Source organism: Melanerpes formicivorus, unplaced genomic scaffold, assembly GCF_026170545.1.
Source record: "Melanerpes formicivorus ecotype bairdi unplaced genomic scaffold, bMelFor1.0.p_v2 SCAF_67, whole genome shotgun sequence".
NCBI classification, from domain to species: Eukaryota; Metazoa; Chordata; class Aves; order Piciformes; family Picidae; genus Melanerpes; species Melanerpes formicivorus.
In genome coordinates, this window is record NW_027142419.1 from 1,443,372 (window position 1) to 1,469,044 (window position 25,673).

General features: G+C 62.0%; 1 protein-coding gene across 3 annotated transcripts in view; it reads left to right on the forward strand.

Annotated features, from left to right (window-relative positions):
* Nucleotides 1–3,604: 3,604 nt before the first annotated feature.
* Nucleotides 3,605–25,673, forward strand: part of FBXO42 (F-box protein 42) — a 94,240-nt gene continuing 72,171 nt past the window's right edge. For 2 of the 3 annotated variants that reach the window (XM_068162737.1, XM_068162739.1), the window contains exons 1-2: nt 3,605–3,743; nt 23,898–24,058. In XM_068162737.1, coding sequence (XP_068018838.1) covers nt 23,992–24,058 — 67 coding nt within the window. In that variant the 5' untranslated portion in view covers nt 3,605–3,743; nt 23,898–23,991. The remainder of the gene's footprint in view (nt 3,744–23,897; nt 24,059–25,673) is intronic. The other variant, XM_068162738.1, reaches the window with a different exon arrangement.

Here is a 25,673-nt window from a genome sequence, read left to right on the forward strand (position 1 = left end):
GAACAAACCCCGAGGCCAATGCTGTGCTTTGCCCTCGCCCCCTCTGCAGCCACCCCCAGCCACCCCCTCCTCTGCTAAGCCCAACATCCCGGCAGGCAGCTGCCGCGGACCCTCACAGCCCGGGTTTTTCCGAGGTGCTGCTGATGGAAAAGGGAGCCACTGGTGGGCTTTGGATTTATATCCTGGGCTTTCAACTCTTTGGGGCCCCCAGAGGGGTGGGAGATGGTGTTCACCTTCCCTGGGAGAGGTGCAGACCTGACAGGAGTGGTGTGGGTGGGAGGAAAGGGTGCAGCAGCCCCAGGCTGTTCCTGCCCATCCTCTGGGATTTGTCCAGAAGGAAAGAGGAACCCTGGTTTGAAGCAGCCTGTGCCTGGCATCGCTGGCTCCATCCACAGCCTGTGCCTGGCACTGCTGGCTCCATCCACAGCCTGTGCCTGGCACCGCTGGCTCCATCCACAGCCTGTGCCTGGCACTGCTGGCTCCATCCACAGCCTGTGCCTGGCACTGCTGGCTCCATCCACAGCCTGTGCCTGGCATCGCTGGCTCCATCCACAGCCTGTGCCTGGCATCGCTGGCTCCATCCACAGCCTGTGCCTGGCATCGCTGGCTCCATCCACAGCCTGTGCCTGGCATCGCTGGCTCCATCCACAGCCTGTGCCTGGCATCGCTGGCTCCATCCACAGCCTGTGCCTGGCATCGCTGGCTCCATCCACAGCCTGTGCCTGGCATCGTTGGCTCCATCCACAGCCTGTGCCTGGCATCGCTGGCTCCATCCACAGCCTGTGCCTGGCATTGCTGGCTCCATCCACAGCCTGTGCCTGGCACTGCTGGCTCCATCCACAGCCTGTGCCTGGCATTGGTGGCTCCATCCACAGCCTGTGCCTGGCACTGGTGGCTCCATCCACAGCCTGTGCCTGGCATTGCTGGCTCCATCCACAGCCTGTGCCTGGCACTGCTGGCTCCATCCACAGCCTGTGCCTGGCACCGCTGGCTCCATCCACAGCCTGTGCCTGGCATTGCTGGCTCCATCCACAGCCTGTGCCTGGCACTGCTGGCTCCATCCACAGCCTGTGCCTGGTACTGCTGGCTCCATCCACAGCCTGTGCCTGGCACTGGTGGCTCCATCCACAGCCTGTGCCTGGCACTGCTGGCTCCATCCACAGCCTGTGCCTGGCACTGCTGGCTCCATCCACAGCCTGTGCCTGGCACTGCTGGCTCCATCCACAGCCTGTGCCTGGCATTGCTGGCTCCATCCACAGCCTGTGCCTGGCTTTGGTGGCTCCATCCACAGCCTGTGCCTGGCTTTGGTGGCTCCATCCACAGCCTGTGCCTGGCTTTGGTGGCTCCATCCACAGCCTGTGCCTGGCATTATTGGCTCCATCCACAGCCTGTGCCTGGCACTGCTGGCTCCATCCACAGCCTGTGCCTGGCACTGCTGGCTCCATCCACAGCCTGTGCCTGGCACTGCTGGCTCCATCCACAGCCTGTGCCTGGCATCGCTGGCTCCATCCACAGCCTGTGCCTGGCACCGCTGGCTCCATCCACAGCCTGTGCCTGGCATCGCTGGCTCCATCCACAGCCTGTGCCTGGCACTGCTGGCTCCATCCACAGCCTGTGCCTGGCATTGGTGGCTCCATCCACACCCTGTGCCTGGCACTGCTGGCTCCATCCACAGCCTGTGCCTGGCATCGGTGGCTCCATCCACAGCCTGTGCCTGGCATTGTTGGCTCCATCCACAGCCTGTGCCTGGCATTGTTGGCTCCATCCACAGCCTGTGCCTGGCATCGCTGGCTCCATCCACAGCCTGTGCCTGGCACTGCTGGCTCCATCCACAGCCTGTGCCTGGCACTGCTGGCTCCATCCACAGCCTGTGCCTGGCATCGCTGGCTCCATCCACAGCCTGTGCCTGGCACTGCTGGCTCCATCCACAGCCTGTGCCTGGCATCGGTGGCTCCATCCACAGCCTGTGCCTGGCATCACTGGCTCCATCCACAGCCTGTGCCTGGCATCACTGGCTCCATTCACAGCCTGTGCCTGGCATTGCTGGCTCCATCCACAGCCTGTGCCTGGCACCGCTGGCTCCATCCACAGCCTGTGCCTGGCACTGCTGGCTCCATCCACAGCCTGTGCCTGGCATCGCTGGCTCCATCCACAGTCTGTGCCTGGCACTGCTGGCTCCATCCACAGCCTGTGCCTGGCATTGCTGGCTCCATCCACAGCCTGTGCCTGGCATTATTGGCTCCATTCACAGCCTGTGCCTGGCACTGCTGGCTCCATCCACAGCCTGTGCCTGGCACTGCTGGCTCCATTCACAGCCTGTGCCTGGCATCGCTGGCTCCATCCACAGCCTGTGCCTGGCATCGCTGGCTCCATCCACAGCCTGTGCCTGGCACTGCTGGCTCCATCCACAGCCTGTGCCTGGCACTGCTGGCTCCATCCACAGCCTGTGCCTGGCACTGCTGGCTCCATTCACAGCCTGTGCCTGGCATCGCTGGCTCCATCCACAGCCTGTGCCTGGCATCGCTGGCTCCATCCACAGCCTGTGCCTGGCACTGCTGGCTCCATCCACAGCCTGTGCCTGGCATTATTGGCTCCATCCACAGCCTGTGCCTGGCATCGCTGGCTCCATCCACAGCCTGTTGAGTGTCCCAGCAGCGTGGATGCTTCCCCTGCATCCTGCCTGCTTTGCCCATGCCACAAGAAGTCCCACTCCTGGCCACAGCAGCCCTGAGACCAGGAACCCAAGCAAACTGAATGGGAACGCCATGGCTCTCCTGGATTGGGCTCCTAGTGGCTGCACACACACAGAGGTCAGTGCTGGGTCACTCACGTGGCGGTGGGCACACTCCATGTCTCCAGCCAGGTGATGCCAGCCCTCCACAAGGCATCTGGGGCATCTGATTGGGCAAGGCACACGTCCAGGGTGCTGAGCACCGACCGCTGCGGTAGATGCAGGTCTGCAGAGGACAGAGGTGGTGGTGCTGGATTCCTCTGCCCCTTCCCTGTCACCCCACAACCGGGCAGAGGCAGCCCCGGCACGCCCAGGCGTACACAGCCCCCCGGGGGCTCCCTCCCTCCCTCACCACCCTGCTCTCACAGGCACTCACTGTCCTTCGGGCGTGGGGACAGCTCCCACCCGCTCTGCTTGCCAGGCCATCCGCCCCCCACCGCCCACCGCAGGAGTGGCCAGGCCGTGGGCAGCACGCAGGGACAGGGCAGGGCTGCGGCAGGTGGTGAGGTGAGCCCTGCCCCTGAGTCCTGGCAGTGCCACTCCTGCGGGAGGGGACGAGGAAGGGGCGAGGCGTGAGGAGAAGGCGGGCGGGGAGGCGAGGGAGCCGCCCTGCCACCTTCGTCTCAGAGCCGACCTCCCCAACATGGCGGCCTGGCCCGCCCGCCTCTTGCAACATGGCGGCGCGAGGGCGCGTTTGCCTCTGGTGAGACCCTCTAAACATGGCGGACCCCACTTGCCGGAAGAAGACCTCTGTGCTTAGGGAGAATTGACCTTCCCGTAATGGCGTGCATCACCACGTGATCTCCCTCTCCCCGCCCCTCCCCGTCATGTGACGCCGGGGCCGGCCTGCGCCTGCGCAGTGTGCTCCCCGCCGCGGCCGGAGCGGCGGCGGAGGGGAGGGAAGGGAAGATGGCGGCGCCGGGTCGAGCCGTCACCCGGGCGACGCGGCGGCCCCGCCGCATGCAGTCCTGAAGGGCCCGGCCCAGCCGCGGCGGGCGGTGGCCGGCGGCAGGTGAGCTGACCCCGCGGAGCGGCTTCCTGCGGGAGCGGAGGAATGGGGAGCGGCGGCGGGTCAGCGCCTCTTCCCGGGGGAGCGGGGCGGCGGTGGGCCCGGCCCCTTAGGGCGGGACAGGCCTCGCCTCTAAGGGAGGGGGGATCCCCGACTTGGGGTCTTGAGGGGAGGAGAGTAAGCCCCAATTTTCCCTCTCTCCCCCATCCCTTTCGGGGTGGCTCCCCAGTGAGGACAGAGCCCCGCGGCGCGCCCCAGCCCCCGCCGAGGGCTGCGGGGCTCCTTCCGTCACCGCCGTGGGGCAAGGTAAATGCAGCCTCGGCGGCTTCTCCGCTGCCGGGACTGAGCAAAACCCCTCCTCTCTCAACCCCCACCGCCACAATGCCCCCAGCTTCCCCCGGAGCCTGGGCGCTGGGCGCTGTGGCGCTGCGGGAGGGGAGGGTGCGGGGCGCCCCGGGGGGGGGCTCCTGCCTCGGCCGCCTTGAAACAAAGGTGAGGCTCAGGCTCCGCTTGCGCCCCCTCCGCGGCAGCCTTCGTGCCTGCGGCGCTGCTCAGCCTGGGTGCGTTCCGCTCTTCGCGTTGGTCCGCAGCGCTTTCGCCCTGCGCCGCCGGCGGCTCCTCGGCAGCCCGGCGAGGCTCGGGGGTGTCGCTCCCCCATTGTCTTCCGCGGGCCTCTGTTGTCGCCGGTTTGTGCAAGGGGCTTTGGCGCTGGTCATTTGGCTGTTGTTTGGTTGGGGGTTTCTCGTTCCGAGGCGGGGCTGGGCTGGGCAGAGGCTGCAGGGCGCGGGGGGGATGCTCGGGGCTCGCCCGGGAGGATTCGCTCCCGCAGGATGCTGCCCCAACCTCTCCGGGCTGAAGTGCCTCACTTCGGGCCCCGTTTTGGGGGTATTTCAGGTGGGGCGAGGATGTTTCTTTATAATCTAAACTCTTGATTTAAGGCTGGGAGGGTCGAACAAAAGAGAAGCGGTGCGAACGCTCGCCTGCGGTGTGGCCGAGCAGCTCCTTGGGTGGCTGCGAGCCGGGAGCGAGATAACGTCCAGCTGATCGCTGGGGATGGCCTTTGTATCGAGGTGCCTTTAATTATCCCTGCTGAGCCTGGCTTCTGCCGCGGGTCAGCAGCTGGAAGTCCTCTCCTTTGCTAAAGGGGACGGGGAGGGAACTAAAGCACAGCTGAGGTACTGCTGACCTACATGTGTAAGCTGGGTGTAAGGATGCCTTGGCCACCCTGCCCTTTTCCAGGGCTTCTCTCTCCCCTGATGTCTTTCCCACCATGGCTTTACCTCCCCTGCCCTTATCCAGGGCTTCTCTCTCCCCTGATGTCTTTCCCACCATGGCTTTACCTCCCCTGCCCTCATCCAGGGCATTTCTCTCCCCTGATGTCTTTCCCACCATGGCTTTGCCATCTCTGCCTTTATCCAGGGCATCTCTCTCCCCTGAAGTCTTTCCCACCATGGCTTTACCTCCCCTGCTCTTATCCAGGGCATTTCTCTTCCCTGATGTCTTTCCCTCCAGGGCTTCTCTCTCCCCTGATGTCTTTCCCACCATGGCTTTGCCCTCCCTGTCCTCATCCAGGGCATCTCTCTCCTCTGATGTCTTTCCATCCAGGGCTTTGCCCCCCCTGCCCTCATCCAGGGCATTTCTCCCCTGATGTCTTCCCCACCATGGCTTTGCCCCCCCTGTCCTTATCCAGGGCATTTCTCTCCCCTGATGCCTTTCCATCCAGGGCATCTCTTTCTCCTGATGTCTTTCCCACCATGGCTTTACCTCCTCTGTCCTTATCCAGGGCATTTCTCTTCCCTGATGTCTTTCCCTCCAGGGCTTCTCTCTCCCCTGATGTCTTTCCCACCATGGCTTTTCCCCCCCTGCCCTTTTCCAGGCCATCTCTCTCCCCTGATGTCTCTTCCCCCCCTGCCCTCCCGGAGTGCAGCCTGGCTCCACGCTGCTGCCTTGCAGGTGGCTCTGTGCAGCCCCAGAGCTGCTGCAGTCTCCTAACCCAGTGCTCTCTTTTGCAACCCCAGCTCTCTGGGCTGGCTGGGTGTTGGCTGGAGAGGCTCCCTGTTAGTTCCTCATTTTCACAGCCTTGTCTGTCCCCACTTTCATCTCTCCTGCCAGAGAGAGGCCCAAAGCAGCAGCTTTCCTTTTGGTTCTGTGTCCAGCCCCATGCCCCCCAGCACAAGAAGGACATGGAGCTGGTGGAGAGGGTCCCAGGGAGGCCACCAAGATGATCAGAGGGCTGGAGAAGCTCTGCTGTGGGGCCAGGCTGGGAGAGTTGGGGCTCCAGGGGAACCTTAGAGCTGCATTTCAGTGTCTGCAGGAGAGCTCCAGGCAGGCTGGGCAGGGGCTGTGCAGAAGGGGCTGGGACAAGGAGCAGTGGTTTGAAACTGGAGCAGGGTGGAGGTGAGGAGGAAGCTCTGCAGAGGGAGGCTGGGGAGAGCCTGGAGCAGGGGGGTGGCTGAGGCCCCATCCTTGGAGCCATTGAAGGTCAGCCTTGATGTGACCCTGTGCAGACAGACAGACTCACTAAGGTTGGAAAAGACCTCCAAGCTCATCAAGTCCAACCTCCTGCCCACATCCCCATGACCACCAGACCATGTCCCAGAGTGCCATCTCTACTCAGTTCTTGAATACACCCCAGGGGTGGGGACTCCACCACCTCCCTGGGCAGCACATTCCCATGGCCAAGCTCTCTGGCTGGGAAGAATTTCTTCCTCACCTCCAGCCTGAGCCTCCCCTGCACTGCCAGCCTCACCCCTGCCACTCCCAGCCCCTCCCACAGGATGTGAGGGAGTGCTGCTGCAGAAGGCTTCCCTCTTGCTGGGTGAACAGAGGGCAGTTGCTTCCCCCCTGCAGCTGCTCCTGGGGGGCTTGGGTCAGGCTTTGCTCTGGCAACATGTGCTGAGGGTGGAATGGAAAGAAGCTTCAAGCCCTTGGCTGTGTGGGGAAGGCACTCAGGAGGTGTCAGAGCCAGAGCTGGCCTTGGATTCACAGCATCACAGAGTGTGAGAGGTTGGAAGGGACCTCTGGAGAGCAGCCAGGCCAACCCCTGCCAGAGCAGGGCACCCAGGGCAGCTCACCCAGGGACACATCCAGCAGGGGTTGCAAAGGCTCCACAGGAGCAGACTCCACAACCTCTCTGGGCAGCCTGCTCCAGGCTCTGCCACCCTCACAGGGACAAAGTTTCTCCTCCTGGTCCCCTGGCACCTCCTCTGCTCCAGCTTGCCCCCAGTGCCCCTTGTGCTGTCCTTGGACAGCCCTGAGCAGAGCCTGGCTCCAGCCCTGCACATCTTCATCCCCAGCCATGAGGGCAGCCCTCAGGCTCCTCTGCTCCCAGCTCCAAGCCCCAGCTGCCTCAGCCTGGCCTCCCAGGAGATGTTCCACTGCCTGCAGCAGCTCTGTGCCTCTGGGATGGACTCTCTCAAGCAGTTCCCTGAGGTCCCTCTTGAACTGAGGGACCCAGAACTGGACTCAAGATTCCAGCTGTGGCCTCAGCAGGGCAGAGCAGAGTGGGAGGAGAACCTCTCTTGACCTACTGACCACAGCCCTTCTGATCCCCCCCAGGCTGCCCTTGGCCTTCCTGGCCACAAGGACACTTTGCTGGCCCCTGGGCATCCTTCTCCCCACCAGGACTCCCAGGTTCCTTTCCCCTGCTCTGCTCTCCCCAGGGCAGTCCCCAGTCTGTGCTGCTCCATGGGGTTGTCCTTCCCCAGCTGCAAGCCTGAGTCCAACTCTAGCTAAAAGCCTGTGCAGAGAGGACTCCAGAGGCCCTGTTGTGCTTCTCCAGGTCAGAACTGCTTTGGGAGTGCAAATCTGGGCCTGAGTGGGACTGCCTGCAGCTGCTGAGATCCCTGAGGGACACAGCAAGGTGTCTGGGCTGTGCTGCCATTAGCAGCTGAGGCAGCTGCTGGATGCAGCTCAGAAATTGAGGTCAGAATCCCCTTGGAGCAGAGCAGGGGGACACAGCCTCCCCCAGGCCATGGCTGGGCTGGAGCCAGGTGCAGGAGATGTCAGGCTTGTGCTTGGAGAGCTGCACAGCCTGGGCTGCCTCAAAGCAGCCTGGCCAGCAGGCCAGGAGAGGGGCTGCTCTCACCCTGCTCTGCCCTGTGAGACCTCTCCCCAGCTCTGGGGCTCCCAGCACAAGAGAGAGAGAGATGGAGCTGCTGGAGAGGGGCCAGAGGAGCCCCCAGGATGATCACAGAATCACCAAGGTTGGAAAAGACCTCAAAGCTCACCAAGGCCAACCTGTCAGCACAGACCTCATGGCTGAACCATGGCTCCAAGTGCCACATCCAGTCCCCTCTTGAACACCTCCAGGGATGGAGACTCCATCACCTCCCTGGGCAGCACAGCCCAATGGCCAATCTCTCTTGCTGGGAAGAACTTTCTCCTCACCCCCAGCCTAAACCTCCCCTGGCACAGATTGAGACTGTGTCCTCTTGTTCTGGTGCTGCCTGCCTGGGAGAAGAGCCCAACCCCCACCTGGCTCCAACCTCCCTGCAGGGAGTTGCAGAGAGCAAGAAGGTCTCCCCTGAGCCTCCTCTTCTCCAGGCTAAGCAACCCCAGCTCCCTCAGCCTCTCCTCCCAGGGCTGTGCTCCAGACCCCTCCCCAGCTTTCTTGCCCTTCTCTGGACACCTTCCAGCAGCTCAACCTCTTTCCTAACCTGAGGAGCCCAGAGCTGGACACAGGACTCCAGGTGTGGCCTCAGCAGTGCTGAGCACAGGGCACAAGGACTTCCCTGCTCCTGCTGGCCACACTCTTCCTGCTGCAGGCCAGGATGCCCTTGGCCTTCTTGGCCCCCTGGGCACACTGCTGGCTCCTGTTCAGCTGCTGTCAACCACTACCCCCAGGTCCCTCTCTGCCTGGCAGCTCTCAGCCACTCTGCCCCCAGCCTGTAGCACTGCCTGGGGTTGCTGTGGCCAAAGTGCAGCCCCTGGCACTTGTTCAATGCCATCCTCTTGGCCTCTGCCCTTCTGTCCAGTCAGTCAAGCCCTGGCTCCTGGGGAGCTGCTCAGCACCCAGCACCCCCAAGGCTCTTTCTTCAGGGCTGCTCTCAACCCACTCAGCTCCCAGCCTGGATCTGTGCCTGGGGCTGGCCTGCCCCAGCTGCAGGACCTTGCCTTGGGACTTGTTGAGCCTCCTGCAGCTGGCCCTGGCCACTCCTCCAGCCCCCCTTGCTGGAGGCTTTCTTCTCTTCCCCCTTGCTCTGGCCATGCCAAACATCTTTGTCTTTGCTAACTGCTGGGACATCCCTGACTGACATTGTCTGCTCCCACCCCCTCCTGCTGTAGGTCAGGCAGCAGCAACTTGCAGCCCAGAGCTGCTGCACCTTCTCAGACTCATTCTGAAGGCTCAGCTGCATTGCTTGGCTCTGGGCTTGTGCTCAGGGGAGGTTTTCCTCCAGGCTGAGGCAACCTTCCTTTCCCTGGGGCTGCTCATTGGGTTGGCTCTGATGTGCTGGGGCAGCACTTCCCATCCACCACTGCTCTTCTCAAACCTCAGAGGGGTGGTGAGAGCCCTGCTAGGGCCTTGAGATGCTTTTAAGGGTAGGCCAGATCTTGGATCTTCCCAGCAGGCTGTGTTTGGGGAGGAAAATGCTTTGACTGTTGAACTGTGTCCAGCTCTGGGCTCCTCAGGTTAGGAAAGAGGTTGAGCTGCTGGAAGGTGTCCAGAGAAGGGCAAGAAAGCTGGGGAGGGGTCTGGAGCACAGCCCTGGGAGGAGAGGCTGAGGGAGCTGGGGTTGCTTAGCCTGGAGAAGAGGAGGCTCAGGGGAGACCTTCTTGCTCTCTGCAACTCCCTGCAGGGAGGTTGGAGCCAGGTGGGGGTTGGGCTCTTCTCAAAGGCAGGCAGCACCGGAACAAGAGGACACAGTCTCAGGCTGTGCCAGGGGAGGTTTAGGCTGGAGGTTAGGAAGAAGTTCTATACAGAGAGAGTGATTGCCCATTGGAATGTGCTACCCAGGGTGGAGTCCCCATCGCTGGAGGTGTTCAGGAGGAGACTTGCTGGGGTGCTTGGTGCCATGGGTTAGTTGTTAGGTGGTGCTGGATTGGTTGATAGGTTGGACTCAATGATCTTGAAGGTCTCTTCCAACCTGGTTTATTCTGTTCTAACTCAGAAGAGGGGGTGGCCTGGGTTCTTCAGCAGGCTCCAGGGTGCCAGGACCCTCCAGCACTGTCATCCTGGGGCTGTTGAGGGCTTTCTTGGCCTCAGCTTCTCTGAGGCTTTGTTGCTCCCCTGTGAAAGGAGGTTAATGGTGGCAGGGCTCTGGGATGCGCTGCAGAGGGTCCTGGGGTGCCAGCCTGGGAGGGAACTCAGGGGGCAGCTGCCCCTGGGAGGGAGCTCAAGGCCCTGGGAGGGAGCTCAGGGGGCAGCTGCCCCTGGGAGGGAGCTCAAGGCCCTGGGAGGGAGCTCAAGGCCCTGGGAGGGAGCTCAGGGGGCAGCTGCCCCTGGGAGGGAGCTCAAGGCCCTGGGAGGGAGCTCAAGGCCCTGGGAGGGAGCTCAGGGGGCAGCTGCCCCAACCTCCCCAGGGAATGGCTCAGCTGGAAGGAGGAGGCCCAGCAGCCTGCCAGGCTGAGGCTGACACCAGACCAGTGTAGGGCAATCCACCACTCCCCTTGGGAGATTATGGCTGAGGGAGCTGGGGCTGTGCAGCCTGGAGAGGAGAAGGCTCCAGGGAGACCTCAGAGCAGCCTTCCAGTGCCTGAAGGGCTGCAGGAGAGCTGGGGAGGGACTTTGGGCTGGGAGTGCCAGGATGAGGACAAGGGCTTTGAGCTGGGAGAGAGGAGACTGAGACTGGAGATGAGGAAGAAATTCTTGAGTGAGACTCTGGCACAGGCTGCCCAGGGAGGCTGTGGCTGCCTCCTGCTGGAGGTGTTCAGGGCCAGGCTGGATGAGGCCTGGAGCAGGCTGTGCTGGTGGGAGGTGTCCCTGCCCATGGCAGGGGGTTGGAGCTGGCTGAGCTCTGAGGTCTCTCCCAGCCCAACCCATTCTGTGCCCCCTGTGCAGCCTGCACTTGATGGCTCTCTCCAGCTGGCAGCTTCCACCAGAGGCTCTGCAGGAGCTGGCTGGGAGGTGCCTCACAAGCTGGTGTGAGGAGGCAAGCAGACATCACAGCAGCAGGCTTGCAGTCTAGCCACAGCCATGGAATGGTTGGGGATGGAAGGGAGCTCCAAAGCTCACCCAGTCCAACCCCCTGCCTTCAGCAGGGACATCCCAGCTAGATCAGGCTGCCCAGAGCCCTGCCAACCCTCACCTTGAGTATCTTCATGGATGAGGCTTCAGCCACTTCCCTGGGCAGCCTGCTGCAGTGTTCCACCACCCTCCTGCTGCAGAACTTGTTCCTCACATCCAATCTCAATCTGCTCTGCTCCCATTCCAAACCACTGCTTCTCCTCCTGTCCCTGCAGGCCTTTGCACAGAGTCCCTCTGCAGCCTCCTGGGAGCCCCTCAGGCCCTGGCAGGCTGCTCTTAGGTCTCCCTGGAGCCTTCTCTTCTCCAGGCTGAGCAAAGCCTGCTGCAGCCAAGCAGCTCAGGAGTTAAGCTGAGGAGGAGAGGCTCGTTTGCAGCACTCATCCACCGCTGATCTCCCTGTCAGGATGGGTTTGATAGCTCGGTCTCTTGCTTGCTAACAAAGGTGAAAGCATTGCCTCAGCAACCTGCTGCCAGCTCAGCACAGCCCCGGGAAGCTGGGCAGATCGATGGCAAGCAGAGCTGGGCTGCCCAGCCCCTGCTGATCCCTGGCTCCTTCCAGCCCTTCCTGCCTTGTGCTGCCTGAATCAGTCCCCTGGAGCTCCCTCCCGAGGAGATGCCTCAGGGCTGCTCACGACTCAGAGAACCATTTGGGTTGGAAAAGGCTTTTAAGGACATCACTAAAGCATCCCCCTCAGCACCACGTCTCCGTGGCCTCAAAAGCCCTCCAAGGATGGGGGCTGCCTTAAAACCACCCCCCCTTGTCCTGGTGCTGGACACCCTTGGGCAAAGTCCCTCTGTCCCTCTCCAGCTCTCCTGTGTCCCTTTTAGACTACAAGAGTCAGGAGGTGCTGGGTTGGACTGGATGAGCTTTGAGGTCTTTTCCAGCCTTATTGATTCTGTGAATGAACCAGGTTGGAAAAGACCTCAGAGATCACCAAGTCCAACCTCTCCCCCAGCACCATCTGATCAACTCAACCATGGCACCAAGTGCCTCAGCCAGGCTCTTCCTAAACACCTCCAAGGACAGGGACTCCACCACCTCCCTGGGCAGCACATTCCCATGGCCAATCTCTCTTGCTGGGAAGAGCTTTCTCCTCACCTCCAGCCTAAACCTCCCCTGGCACAGCTTGAGACTGTGTCCTCTTGTTCTGGGGCTGGGTGCCTGCCTGGGAGAAGAGCCCAACCCCCACCTGGCTCCAACCTCCCTGCAGGGAGTTGCAGAGAGCAAGAAGGTCTCCCCTGAGCCTCCTCTTCTCCAGGCTAAGCAACCCCAGCTCCCTCAGCCTCTCCTCACAGGGCTGTGCTCCAGACCCCTCCCCAACTGTTGGAAGCTCCCCCTGGAGTCACAGATCAGAGGATGTTAGGGGTTGGAAAGGACCCCCAGAGATCATCCAGTTCAACCCCCTGCCAGAGCAGGACCACACAATGCAGCTCAGGTCACACAGGAACACATCCAGTCAGGGCTGGAAAGCCTCCAGGGAAGGAGGCTCCACAACCTCTCTGGGCAGCCTGCTCCAGGGCTCTGTGCCCCCCACAGTGAAGAAGTTTCCCCTGGTGCTGAGGTGGAGCCTCCTGGGCTGCAGCTTCCTTCCCTTGCTCCAAGCTGACCAAGCCCAGCTCCTTCAGCCTGTCCTCATAGCAGAGGTGCTCCCGGAGTCCAGAGGAGGTCCTGGGGAGCAAAAATGTCCACCCCCCCTCATCTGCTGGCTGCAGGTGGCTGAGGCTCCCCCCCAGGGGAGGTGCTCCACCGGAGCAGCCACTTTGCTGCTTCCCAGGCTGCCTGCTGCCGGCTGAGCTGGAGGAGTTGGAGGAGCTGGCTGGGATCCAGGGCTTTCCCAGGCAGGGAAGTGCTGTGCTGCCTCTGCCTCTGGCACTTTGCTTTCCTGAGGCAGTGTTTGCTCCACACCTGGCCCCCTCGGGGGTGGTGGGAGCTGTGCTGGCAGCAGCTGCTGGCCTCCAGCTGCTCAGCCTGGGGAAGGAAAAGGGCTCAGTTTGGGTGAGCATCCACTGCAGGCTGCAAAACAAAGGTCAGGAACTACATCCCTCCACACATCATCACAGAATGGGTTTGGCTGGAAGGGAACTTCGAGGTCAGGGGCAGCCCTTAGCTGCCAGGGCCCCACTGAAGCATGGCCCTCAGCACCACCCCTCCATAGCTTTGCTCCCACTGCAGGAGAAGCAGCTGCACCTCTTCTCAAGTCCTCTATTTTCCACTCCTATGGAATCACAGAACCACAGCATGGGGGAGAGGCTGGAAGGGACCTCTGGAGCTCAGCCAGTCCAAGCCCTGCTCCAGCAGGGCACCCACAGCACCCTGCCCAGCAGCACAAGGCCCAGGGGGGGTTGGAAGCTCTCCACACCAGGAGACTCCACAACCTCTCTGGGCAGCCTGCTCCAGGCCTCAGCACCCTCACACCAAACAACTTTCTCCTCCTGGGTTCCAGTTTGTGCCCTCTGCCCCTTGGCCTGGCCCTGGGCACCACTGAGCAGAGCCTGGCCCCAGCCTCTTGCCCCCCACAGCTCCTTTAGCTCTTGCTGAGCATTGCTCAGCTCCCCTCTGGGGCTGCTCCTCTGCAGGCTCTCAGCCCCAGGGCTCTCAGCCTTTGCTGCTCCCAGAGCTGCTCCAGGCCTCTCAGCAGCTTCAGAGCCTCCCCTGGACTCTCTCCAGAGAACTCTCTGTATCTCTTGAGCTGGGGAGCCCAGAACTGGACCCAGGTCTCCAGCTGTGGCCTCATTAGGGCAGAGCAGAGGGGCAGGAGAGCCTCCCTTGCCCTGCTGGCCGCACTCTTCATGCACCCAGGCCACCATCGGCCTCCTTGGCCCCGAGGGCACATCAGTGGCAGCTTGCCCCCCGGCACTCCCAGCTCCTTCTCCCCATTCTCAAAGCCTTTGCTGTGCTGTTGGGGGCTGGCTCCCGCTCTGCGCCTGCCGGCGGTGCCTCCCCCTCCCCCCGCAGCGGTTGTGGCTCGCCGGCAGCGGCTGGCGGGAGGAGCCTGCCCGTGCGGTGCGCAGGCAGCCGCCAGGGGGAGCCCCAAACGCTCGGCCGCGGCCCGGCCCGCGCGGGGCAGTGCAGCGCGGGGGGCTGCAGCACGGGGCAGTGCAATGCAGGGGAGTCCAGCGCAGGGGATTGCAGCACGGGGCAGTGCAGTGCAGGGGATTGCAGCACGGGGCAGTGCAATGCAGGGGGCTGCAGCGTGGGGCAGTACAGCGTGGGGCAGTGCAGCGCGGGGGACTGCAGCGTGGGGCAGTGCAGCGCGGGGGACTGCAGCACGGGGCAGTGCAGCGCGGGGGACTGCAGCACGGGGCAGTGCAGCGCGGGGCAGTGCAGCGCGGGGGACTGCAGCACGGGGCAGTGCAGCGCGGGGGACTGCAGCACGGGGCAGTGCAGCATGGGGCAGTGCAGCGCAGGGGTCTGCAGCATGGGGCAGTGCAGCGCAGGGGGCTGCAACATGGGGCAGTGCAGCGCAGGGGTCTGCAGCACGGGGCAGTGCAGCGCAGGGGACTGCAGCATGGGGCAGTGCAGCGCGGGGCAGTGCAGCGCAGGGGACTGCAGCACAGGGCAGTGCAGCGCGGGGGAGTCCAGTACAGGGGTCTGCAGCACGGGGCAGTGCAGCACGGGGCAGTGCAGCACGGGGCAGTGCAGCACGGGGCAGTGCAGCACGGGGCAGTGCAGCGCAGGGGGCTGCAGCATGGGGCAGTGCAGCACGGGGCAGTGCAGCATGGGGCAGTGCAGCACGGGGCAGTGCAGCGCAGGGGGCTGCAGCATGGGGCAGTGCAGCGCGGGGCAGTGCAGTGCAGGGGACTGCAGCATGGGGCAGTGCAGCGCGGGGCAGTGCAGTGCAGGGGACTGCAGCATGGGGCAGTGCAGCGCAGGGGGCTGCAGCACGGGGCAGTGCAGTGCAGGGGACTGCAGCATGGGGCAGTGCAGCGCGGGGGAGTCCAGTACAGGGGTCTGCAGCACGGGGCAGTGCAGCACGGGGCAGTGCAGCGCGGGGGACTGCAGTGTGGGGGAACTGCAGGGCAGAGCAGTGCAGCGCAGGGGACTGCAGCACAGGGGATTGCAGTGTGAGGCAGTGTAGTGCAGGGGACTGCAGCGTGGGGCAGTGCAGCACAGGGGACTGCAGGTTGGGGAAGTGCAGCTTGGGGCAGTGGAGCACAGGGGACTGCAGTGCGGTGCAGTGCAGGGGACTGCAGCATGGGGCAGTGCAGCTCAGAGGACTGCAGCGCAGGGGGCTGCAGCACAGGGGGCTGCAGTGTGGGGCAGTGCAGCACGGGGGACTGCAGCGCCAGGGACTGCAGGGCAGTGCAGTGCAGCGCAGGGGACTGCAGCTTGGGGAAGTGCAGTTTGGGCCAGTGCAGCTTGGGGCAGTGCAGCACAGGGGACTGCAGTGCGGTACAGTGCAGGGGACTGCAGCATGGGGCAGTGCAGTGCAGGGGGCAGTGCAGTGCGGGGGACTGCAGCACAGGGGACTGCAGTGTAGGGCAGTGCAGGGCAGGGGACTGCAGCACAGGGGACTGCAGTGTAGGGCAGTGCAGGGCAGGGGACTGCAGCACAGGGGCCTGCAGCGCAGGGTGAGGCTGCGAGCGAAGCGCAGCACCTGGGAAGCAGGGCTGGGGCCCAGGGCTGGAGCCTGGGCAGGAAGGGACAGCACACAGAATTGAATAGAGAGCGAACCAGGTTGGGAGAGGCCTTGGGGATCCTGGGGCCCAAGCTGTCCCCCAGCACCATCTGATCAGCTGAACCATGCACCAAGGGCCCTGCCCAGGCTCTTCCTAAAGCTCCAGAGCTCATCCAGCCCAACCCCCAGCAGGGACACCCCCAGCCAGAGCAGGCTGCTCAGAGCCACAACCAACCTCAGCTGGGATGGTTCCAGCCATGGGACATCTCCCACCTCTCTGGGCAGCCTGGGCCAGGCTCTCACCACCCTCAGGGGCAAACATTTCTCCCTTCTCTCCACTCTCAATCTCCCTCTTTGAGCTCCAAACCATCCTCCCTTGGCCTGGCACAGCAGCCCCTGAGAAAAAGTCTCTGCCCAGCTTTCTGCTCAGCTCTTGAAGCACTGCAGGGCCACCAGAAGGTCACTCTGGAGCCTTCTCCAGGCTGAACAACCCCAACTCTTCCAGCCTGGCCTCCCAGCAGAGGCCTTCCAGCCCTGCCAGCACTGCTGTGGCCTCCTCTGGCCCTGCTCCATCAGGTCCCTGTCTGTGCTGAGGGCTCCAGAGCTGCCCCAGCCCTGCAGGGGAGGTCTCAGCAGAGGGCAGAATCCCCTCCCTGCCCCTGCTGCCCACCCTGCTGGGGCTCAGCCCAGGCCAGGCTGGGGCTGGGCTGGCAGTGCCTGCTGCCAGCTCCTGGCCAGCTCTGCACCCCCAAACTCTTCTCCTCAGGGCTGCTCCCCAGCCCCAGGGGCAGTGCCTTGCTTTTGGCCACAGATTCCTTCTGCCAGGTCATTCAGGTCCCTCTACATCGATCCCATCCCTCAGAGGCACCAGCCACAGCACTCAGCTTGCTTCCATCTCCAGACATGCTGAGGGTGCCCTCAGTCCCACTGTCTGTGCCACTGATGAGGGCACTGAGCAGCTCTGGTGCCAGTGCTGGCCCCTGGGGTCCCCACTGGTGACTGGGACGTTGCTCCTGGGCTGACTCAGGCTGTGTGGAGGAGCCCAGCAAGGGCTGATGTTGGAGTTGCTCATTTTCAGCTTGGCTGGAGCAGCGTGGTGGTGACTCCTGGGCCTGCAGAGCTGGGGACCTGTGTGTAGGGGGGGCTGAATGTTCATCAGGGGAAGCCAAAGAGCACACTGCCCCCTGCAAGGTGCCTGGCTCCCCACAGCCACCTTTTCACCCAGGAGGAACTGAAATGACTTGCCCAGGGTGAGCCACTGAGGGCTTGCTGGCCAGCAGCATGTGTGTGAGCTCAGGGGGTGTATCATAGCATCATAGAATCAGTCAGGGTTGGAAGGGACCACAAGGCTCAGCCAGTTCCAACCCCCCTGCCATGGGCAGGGACACCCCACACTAGAGCAGCCTGGCCACAGCCTCATCCAGCCTGGGCTTAAACACCTCCAGGGCTGGGGCCTCAACCACCTCCCTGCACAACCCAGTCCAGGGCTTCACCACTCTCATGGGGAAGAACTTCCTCCTCCCCTCCAGCCTCAATCTCCCCACCTCCAGCTTCATTCCATTCCCCCTAGTCCTAGCACTCCCTGAGATCCTGAGCAGTCCCTCCCCAGCCTTCCTGGAGCCCCCTTCAGATCCTGGAAGGCCACAATGAGGTCACCTCAGAGCCTTCTCCTCTCCAGACTGAACAGCCCCAACTCCTTCAGTCTGTGCTCACAGCAGAGCAGCTCCAGCCCTCTGCTCCTCCTCCTGGCCCTTCTCTGGACACCTTCCAGCCCCTCCAGATCCCTCTTGCCATAGGGGCTCCAGAACTGGAGGCAGGACTCCAGGTGGGGTCTCCCCAGGGCTGAGCAGAGGGGGAGAATCACCTCCCTTGCCCTGCTGGCCACACTTCTCCTGCTGCAGCCCAGGCTCTGCTTGGCTTTCTGGGCTGCAAGTGCACACTGAGAGCTCCTGGGGAGCTTCTCCTCCCCCAGCACCCCCAAGGCTCTCTCCTCAGGGCTGCTTTCCAGCCAGTCCCTGCCCAGCCTGCATTTGTGCCTGGGATTGCCTCCAGCCAGCTGCAGGACCCTGCCCTTGGTCTTGTTGAACCTCCTGAGGTTGGCTTGTGCCCACCTCTCCAGCCTGCCCAGCTCCCTCTGGATGGATCCCTTCCCTCCAGCTGTCTGCTGCACCACACAGCTTGGTGTCAGCAGCAACCCTGCTGAGGCTGCACTCAGTGCCACTGTCCATGGCACCCACAGGGATGTTGAACAAGCCTGGGCCCAGGACTGATCCCTGAGGGACTCTGCTTGTCCCTGGCCTCCCCTGGGCCATGGAGCCATGGACAGCCACTCTCTGGGTGCAGCCATCAAGCCAGCTCTGTACCCATCCAGTGGTCACCCCTCACACCCATGTGTCACCAGCCTGGAGCCCAGGCTGTGGTGTGGGACAGTGCTGAAGGCTGTGCTCAGCTCCAGCCAAACGACATCAGCTGCTCTCCCCCTCAGCTGTTGATGTTGTCACCTGCTCAGGGAAAGCCACCAGGTTGGTCAGGCAGGATTTGCCCTTGGGGAAGCCATGCTGACTGCTCCCAATCACCTCTTCACTATTCTTCTGAGCCAGCAGTGCCTCCAGGAGGATCTGCTCCATGATCTTTCTGTCTGGGCCATAGAGTTGTTTGGGGTGGAACAGGCCTCTAAGCTCATCCAGTCCAACCAGCAACCCAACCCCACCAGGGCCACCAAACCCTGGCCCCAAAGGGCCATGGCCACAGGTTCCTGGAACACCTCCAGGGCTGGGGACTCCACCACCTCCCTGGGCAGCCTCTGCCAGTCCCTGACCACTGCTGCAGCAAAGAAATTCTTCCTTATGGCCAACCCAGACCTGCCCTGGCACAATTTCAGGCCATTTCCTCTTGTTCCTTGGGAGAAGAGACCAATCCCCACCCAGCTCCAACCTCCTCCTGGTCTGCCCTCAGCCACCTCATCCCCAGACTGACCACCCCCAGTTCCCCCAGCTGCTCCTCACAAGGTTGGTTTGTTCTCCAGGCCCTTCCCCAGGCTGCTTCTGTGCTGCTGGGGTTTGCCCAGCCAGGTTTCAACAGGTCTGCAAAGCCTTGAGCTGGTTGAAGGGGCAGCACACACAGAGCCTCCAAATCCCTTCTGCCTGGGGGATTTGGTGGACACTGCAGAGCTGTGCTGGCTCAGCAGCATGCTGCTGGGGTAGCTGCAGAGGGATTTGTGTCTCAGTGCCTTTTGGCCTGGCCCTTGAGCTGTTAATATTTCATGAAGCTTTTAGGCTGGTTGGGAGGCTCTGTCCTTTCCAGTCCATTAGCAGATTCCAGTGATGGGTTTGGCTCTGGGCACCTGCACTGTGGTGACATTAAAGCTGCTGGTTGCCCTTCCCTTCCCCTCTCCCCTCCCCCTCTCCCTTCCCCTCTCCCTTCCCTTCCCCTCTCCCCTTCCCTTCCCTTCCCCTCTCCCCTTCCCTTCCCTTCCCCTCTCCCTTCCCTTCCCTTCCCTTCCCTTCCCTTCCCTTCCCTTCCCTTCCCTTCCCTTCCCTTCCCTTCCCTTCCCTTCCCTTCCCTTCCCTTCCCTTCCCTTCCCTTCCCTTCCCTTCCCTTCCCTTCCCTTCCCTTCCCTTCCCTTCCCTTCCCTTCCCTTCCCTTCCCCTCTCCCCTCCCCTCTCCCTTCCCTTCCCTTCCCCTCTCCCTTCCCTTCCCCTCTCCCTTCCCTTCCCTTCCCTTCCCTTCCCTTCCCTTCCCTTCCCTTCCCTTCCCTTCCCTTCCCTTCCCTTCCCTTCCCTTCCCTTCCCTTCCCTTCCCTTCCCTTCCCTTCCCTTCCCTTCCCTTCCCTTCCCTTCCCTTCCCTTCCCTTCCCTTCCCTTCCCTTCCCTTCCCTTCCCTTCCCTTCCCTTCCCTTCCCTTCCCCTCTCCCTTCCCCTCTCCCTTCCCCTCTCCCTTCCCCTCTCCCTTCCCCTCTCCCTTCCCTTCCCCTCTCCCTTCCCTTCCCCTCTCCCTTCCCTTCCCCTCTCCCTCTCCCTTCCCCTCTCCCCTCCCCCCAGTGCCTTGTTGCTGCTTGGGGACTCTTGCACTAACAGTGAGCTGAGGGCTGGGTCAGCACAGCAGGGGAAGGAGTTTCTCCTTGTTCTAATCATGAGAGTGTGATGCAGAGCAACCTCCTGAAGTTCAACCAGGGTAAGGGTAGGGTCCTGCCCCTGGGGGGGAACAACCTCCTGAAGCAGTACAGCAGAGGGGAGACCTGCTGGGAGAGGCAGAGTGCTGCTGGAGAGAGTCCTTCCAAAGCTGCTGAGGGGCCTGGAGCAGCTCTGGGAGCAGCAAAGGCTGAGAGCCCCTGGGGCTGAGAGCCTGCAGAAGAGCAGCCCCAGAGGGGAGCTGAGCAATGCTCAGCAAGAGCTAAAGGAGCTGTGGGGGGCAAGAGGCTGGGGCCAGGCTCTGCTCAGTGGTGCCCAGGGCCAGGCCAGGGGGCAGAGGGCACAAACTGGAACCCAGGAGGAGAAAGTTGTTTGGTGTGAGGGTGCTGAGCCCTGGAGCAGGCTGCCCAGAGAGGTTGTGGAGAGCTTCCAACCCCCCCTGGGCCTTGTGCTGCTGGGCAGGGTGCTGTGGGTGCCCTGCTGGAGCAGGGCTTGGACTGGCTGAGCTCCAGAGGTCCCTCCCAAGCCCTCCCCAGGCTGTTGCCCATTCCCTTGCCCTTGTGCTGTGCCTCTGCAGTGGGTGCAGCTCTCAGCACTGAACTGCAGCTCCATCAGTTTGGGGTTGCCTCTGGAGCCTCCAGCACCATCCTGCTGCCTCAGTCAGCAGGGCTGAGAGCTGCTGCTTGCAGGGAGGTTTGGGTCTTCCAGCTTGCAGGTGGAATTGCAGCCTCCTTGCCTTTTCACAGGTCTTAGATGAAAGGAAGAAAGGAAGAAAGGAAGAATTTCCTGTGGGAAGGCAGCTGAGGGGAGGGGAGGAGGGGGAGGCAAAGCTGTGCTTCAAAGCAGCTCTGATTGTGCAGGGAGAAGAGGAGAAGCTCCATGCAGGTGTCCCCAGGGTCTTGCCTCTTGGCCTGGGCAGGCTGCTGAGCAGCAGCAGCAGCAGCAGCAGCAGCCAGGATGTTGCTCATCCTTTGCTCTCCCCCAGGCTTTGCTCTCTGGTTGTCCTTTACTGGAATCTCCTTTTGCTTTGCAGTTCTTTTCCCCCTTCTTGACCCTTTCCAGCAGTTGCTTTTCAAGTGCTTCAGCCCTGCCTGCTGCAGGGTGTAGAGGGCTGGAGATGTGGCTTTGTTTTCTGGGGCTTGTTCCTAACCCAAATCCAATCATCCTTACAGACCTGGCTGAGGCAGCTGGGGCTGTGCAGCCTGGAGAGGAGAAGGCTCCAGGGAGAGCTTAGAGCTGCCTGCCAGTACCTGAAGGGGCTCCAGGAGAGCTAAGGAGGGACCTCTGAGAAGGGCTGGGAGTGCCAGGATGAGGACAATGGCTTTGAGCTGGGAGAGAGGAGATTGAGACTGGAGATGAGGAAGAAATTCTTTCCAGTGAGGCTGGGGAGACTCTGGCACAGGCTGCCCAGGGAGGCTGTGGCTGTGCCCTGCCTGGAGGTGTTCAGGGCCAGGCTGGATGAGGCCTGGAGCAGGCTGTGCTGGTGGGAGGTGTCCCTGCCCATGGCAGGGGGTTGGAGCTGGCTGAGCTCTGAGGTCTCTCCCAGCCCAACCCATTCTGTGCCCCCTGTGCAGCCTGCACTTGATGGCTCTCTCCAGCTGGCAGCTTTCACCAGAGGCTCTGCAGGAGCTGGCTGGGAGGTGCCTCACAAGCTGGTGTGAGGAGGCAAGCAGACATCACAGCAGCAGGCTTGCAGTCTAGCCACAGCCATGGAATGGTTGGGGGTGGAAGGGAGCTCCAAAGCTCACCCAGTCCAACCCCCTGCCCTCAGCAGGGACATCCCAGCTAGATCAGGCTGCCCAGAGCCTGTGATTTTGAGAGGAGAGGGCTCAAAGCTCTACAGCTGCAGTGTGGTTGGAGCTTGATGATCTTTGCAGGTCCTTTCCAGCCCCTAACACTCTGTGATTCTGTGATCACAGAATGCTCCAGGCCAGAAGCTACCTCCAAGGATCTTCCAGTCCAACCTCCCTGCAGTCAGCAGGGACATCCCCAACTGACCAGACCAGACCTGATCACTCTGCCCTGCCAGTGGCACCACTGCCAGGCAGTGTAAGGAGCTGGGAAGCATGAGGAGCTAGTTGAGGATGCCCCTGCTTACTGCAGAGGGGGTTGGACTCAGTGACATTCAGAGGTCCCTCCCAACCCAGCCCATTCTATGAGGAAGAGTCTGGAGGGGCTTGGAAGCTGCAGTTGCCCTCTTCCAGCCCTAAATGAAGGCAGTGGCTGCAGATGGACTCTGATCTGCCCAGAGAAAGGCCATAAGGAGGAGCAGAGGGCTGGAGCTGCTCTGCTGTGAGCACAGCCTGAGAGAGTTGGGGCTGTGCAGGCTGGAGAGGAGAAGGCTCCCAGGAGACCTCATTGTGGCCTTCCAGGATCTGCAGGGGGCAACCTGATCTAGTGGAGGATGTCCCTGCTGCCTGCTGGATGACCTTTGGAGGTCCCTTCCAACCCAAACCATTCTGGGACTGTCTTCTGGGGTGACTCACCAGGTGCTTGGGCACTCCAGCTGCATCCTTTGCAGCTCCAAAGGCTGTTCCAGGAGCAACCTCCAGGAGCAAGCTGCAGGAGCAAGCACAGCCCAGCAGGGACTCATGGGCTGCAGACACTGTGCAGTCTGGAGAGGAGAAGGCTCCAGGAGACCTCATTGTGGCCTTCCAGGTTCTGGGGGGGGCTCATAGAAAGCTGGGGAGGGACTTTTGAGGGTGTCAGGGAGGGATAGAACTGGGGGGGATGGAGCAGAACTAGAAGTGGGGAGATTGAGATTGGATGTGAGGAAGAAGTTGTTCCCTATGAGGGTGGTGAGAGCCTGGCACAGGCTGCCCAGGGAGGTGGTGGAAGCCTCCTGCCTTGAGGTATCACAGAATCACCAAGGTTGGAAGAGACCTCAAAGCTCACCAAGTCCAACCTGGCACCACAGACCTCATGACCAAACCATGGCTCCAAGTGCCACATCCAATCCCCTCTGGGACACCTCCAGGGGTGGGGACTCCACCACCTCCCTGGGCAGCACATTCCAAGGGCAATCACTCTCTCTGGGAAGAACTTCTTCTTAACCTCCAGCCTAAACCTCCCCTGGCACAGCTTCAGGCTGTGTCCTCTTGTTCTGCTGCTGGATGCCATGGCACTTAGGGCCATGGTTTGGTGGTGAGCTGGCAGGGTTGGGTTGATGGTTGGACTCCCTGAGCCTGGAGCTCTCTTCCAACCTTGATGATTCCATGAAACCTTTGTAGGGCTGCAGCCCAGGAGGGTTCTGCTACCAGAAGCATAAATGGGTCCTCCTGGGGGGATCCTCCTGGGGCTCTGCATCCCCTAAAGCCCTCCTGTCCCAGGAGAAATGGTGGCTGGAGGTGGAGGTCATAGAATCACAGATTCAACAAGGTTGGAGAAGACCTCAGAGATCACCAAGTCCAACCTGGCACCACAGACCTCATGACTAAACCATGGCTCCAAGTGCCACATCCAATCCCCTCCTGAACACCTCCAGGGATGGGGACTCCACCACCTCCCTGGGCAGCACATCCCAATGGCTAACAACTCTCTCTGGGAAGAACTTTCTCCTCACCTCCAGCCTAAACCTCCCCTGGCACAGCTTGAGACTGTGTCCTCTTGTTCTGGTGCTGGATGCCTGGCAGAAGAGCCCAACCCCCAGCTGGCTCCAACCTCCCTTCAGGGAGTTGTAGACAGCAGTGAGGTGTTTGCAGCCAGGCTGGAGGTGGCTGTGAGCAACCTGCTGTAGTGTGAGGTGTCCCTGCCCATGGCAGGAGGGTTGGAGCTGGCTGAGCCTTGAGCTCCCTCCCAGCCCTGGATGATTCTATGCTTCTCTGCCTGCCAAGTGCAGTTAACCCTCGTGCTGTGCCCAGAGCCCCTCTGTGCCTGCAGCCCCAGCAGGCAGCCAGGCAGGGCTGGCTCCTCCACACCCCTTTTGTTCCCTGGCTGAGAACACTGGGGAGAGGACTTCTTGCCTCCATTTGTGTGTGTGGCATGTGAGAATGCACATTCCCTGGCATGCAGTGGCCTCTGACTCACTGCTCTTTCACAGCCTCCTTCTTTCCAGCCCAGCATGTTTTTTTTCCCCCCCCTGCAGGCTTTTTCTTTTGCTGTCAGATTTGGTTGGTTGGGCTTTGGGCTCTGGTTTCAGTTGGGGCTTGGTTGGTTGGTTGGTTGGGGTTGGCTTTTTTTCCTTCACCCTAAAACCTGTTGACTTTCAAAACAACCCCCCCAGAAAGAAACCACCCAACCACCAGGACAAAACCCCCTGCAGGTTCAGGCACCTCTTAAAACAGCTGAGAGGTGTGGAGGAGAGGAGGTAGCTGAGGATGGGAACCACTGATGCCTGCCCTGCCTGCAGCCTGGGGTCCGTGGGGCCAGGAGAGATGCCTGCAGGTAGGAAAAGCTCAGCTCAGGAGGGAGGGTTGGAGGAGCAAGGCTGCCTGCTGGCTCTGCAGGGCTCTGAGAAGGGCTCAAGCCCCCCAGTGAGGTGTCCTGTCCTGGTGGCTCTGCAGCTGGGTTTTGGGCATGGCTTTCTGCACTGGAAGGGATCTCAGACGTGCAGTGGGCTGCCCAGGGCAGTGCTGCAGTCACCATCCCGGGGGTGGGGGTCAGGCAGCCTGTGGAGCTGGTGCTTAGGGACAGGGTTTAGTGGTGAGCCTGCAGTGCTGGGCTGAGGGGGGCACAGGATGAGCTTGGGGGGCTCTTCCAGCCAGAGATGTCTGGGGAGTAGGATGAACAGCAGGTTCTGTAAGAATTCAGGGGGAGAGAGGGGAAGACTGAGGTGCTCTGAAAGGAGGAGAAGAGGGCTGAAAGGTTTTGCCAGCTGGCAGCTGCTGCTTTTGGGAAGGGCCAAGCAAACCTGAGCAGTGCTGGCAGAGCTCTGCTTCCATTGCCCTTCTGTGTCTTCACCTGGGATTTGAAGCAGCTGCAGCTCCTCCTTGGAGGGGCTTCAGGCTCCTGTCTGCTCTGCCCTCCCTGGAGGGGCTTCAGGCTCCTGTCTGCTCTGCCCTCCCTCCTGAGGCTTCAGGCTCCTTCCTGCTCTGCCCTCCCTGGAGGGGCTTCAGGCTCCTGTCTGCTCTGCCCTCCTTGGAGGGGCTTCAGGCTCCTGTCTGCTCTGCCCTCCTTGGAGGGGCTTCAGGCTCCTGTCTGCTCTGCCCTCCTTGGAGGGGCTTCAGACTCCTTTCTGCTAAGCCCTCCTTGGAGGGGCTTCAGGCTCCTTTCTGCTCTGCCCTCCTTGGAGGGGCTTCAGGCTCCTTTCTGCTCTGCCCTCCTTGGAGGGGCTTCAGACTCCTTTCTGCTAAGCCCTCCTTGGAGGGGCTTCAGGCTCCTTCCTGCTCTGCCCTCCTTGGAGGGGCTTCATGCTCCTTTCTGCTCTGCCCTGCTTGGAGGGGCTTCAGGCTCCTGTCTGCTCTGCCCTCCTTGGAGGGGCTTCAGGCTCCTTCCTGCCCTGCTTGGAGGGGCTTCAGGCTCCTTTCTGCTCTGCCCTCCTTGGAGGGGCTTCAGGCTCCTTCCTGCTCTGCCCTCCTTGGAGGGGCTTCAGGCTCCTTCCTGCTCTGCCCTCCTTGGAGGGGCTTCAGGCTCCTTCCTGCCCTGCCCTCCTTGGAGGGGCTTCAGGCTCCTTTCTGCTCTGCCCTCCTTGGAGGGGCTTCAGGCTCCTGTCTGCTCTGCCCTCCTTGGAGGGGCTTCAGGCTCCTTCCTGCTCTGCCCTCCTTGGAGGGGCTTCAGGCTCCTTTCTGCTCTGCCCTCCTTGGAGGGGCTTCAGGCTCCTGTCTGCTCTGCCCTCCTTGGAGGGGCTTCAGGCTCCTTCCTGCCCTGCCCTCCTTGGAGGGGCTTCAGGCTCCTTCCTGCCCTGCCCTCCTTGGAGGGGCTTCAGGCTCCTTCCTGCCCTGCCCTCCTTGGAGGGGCTTCAGGCTCCTGTCTGCTCTGCCCTCCCTGCTGAGGCTTCAGGCTCATTTCTGAGCAGCTCAAATGCTTCTGCTGCCACTTCTCCAGGACCAGGAAGGCTGTG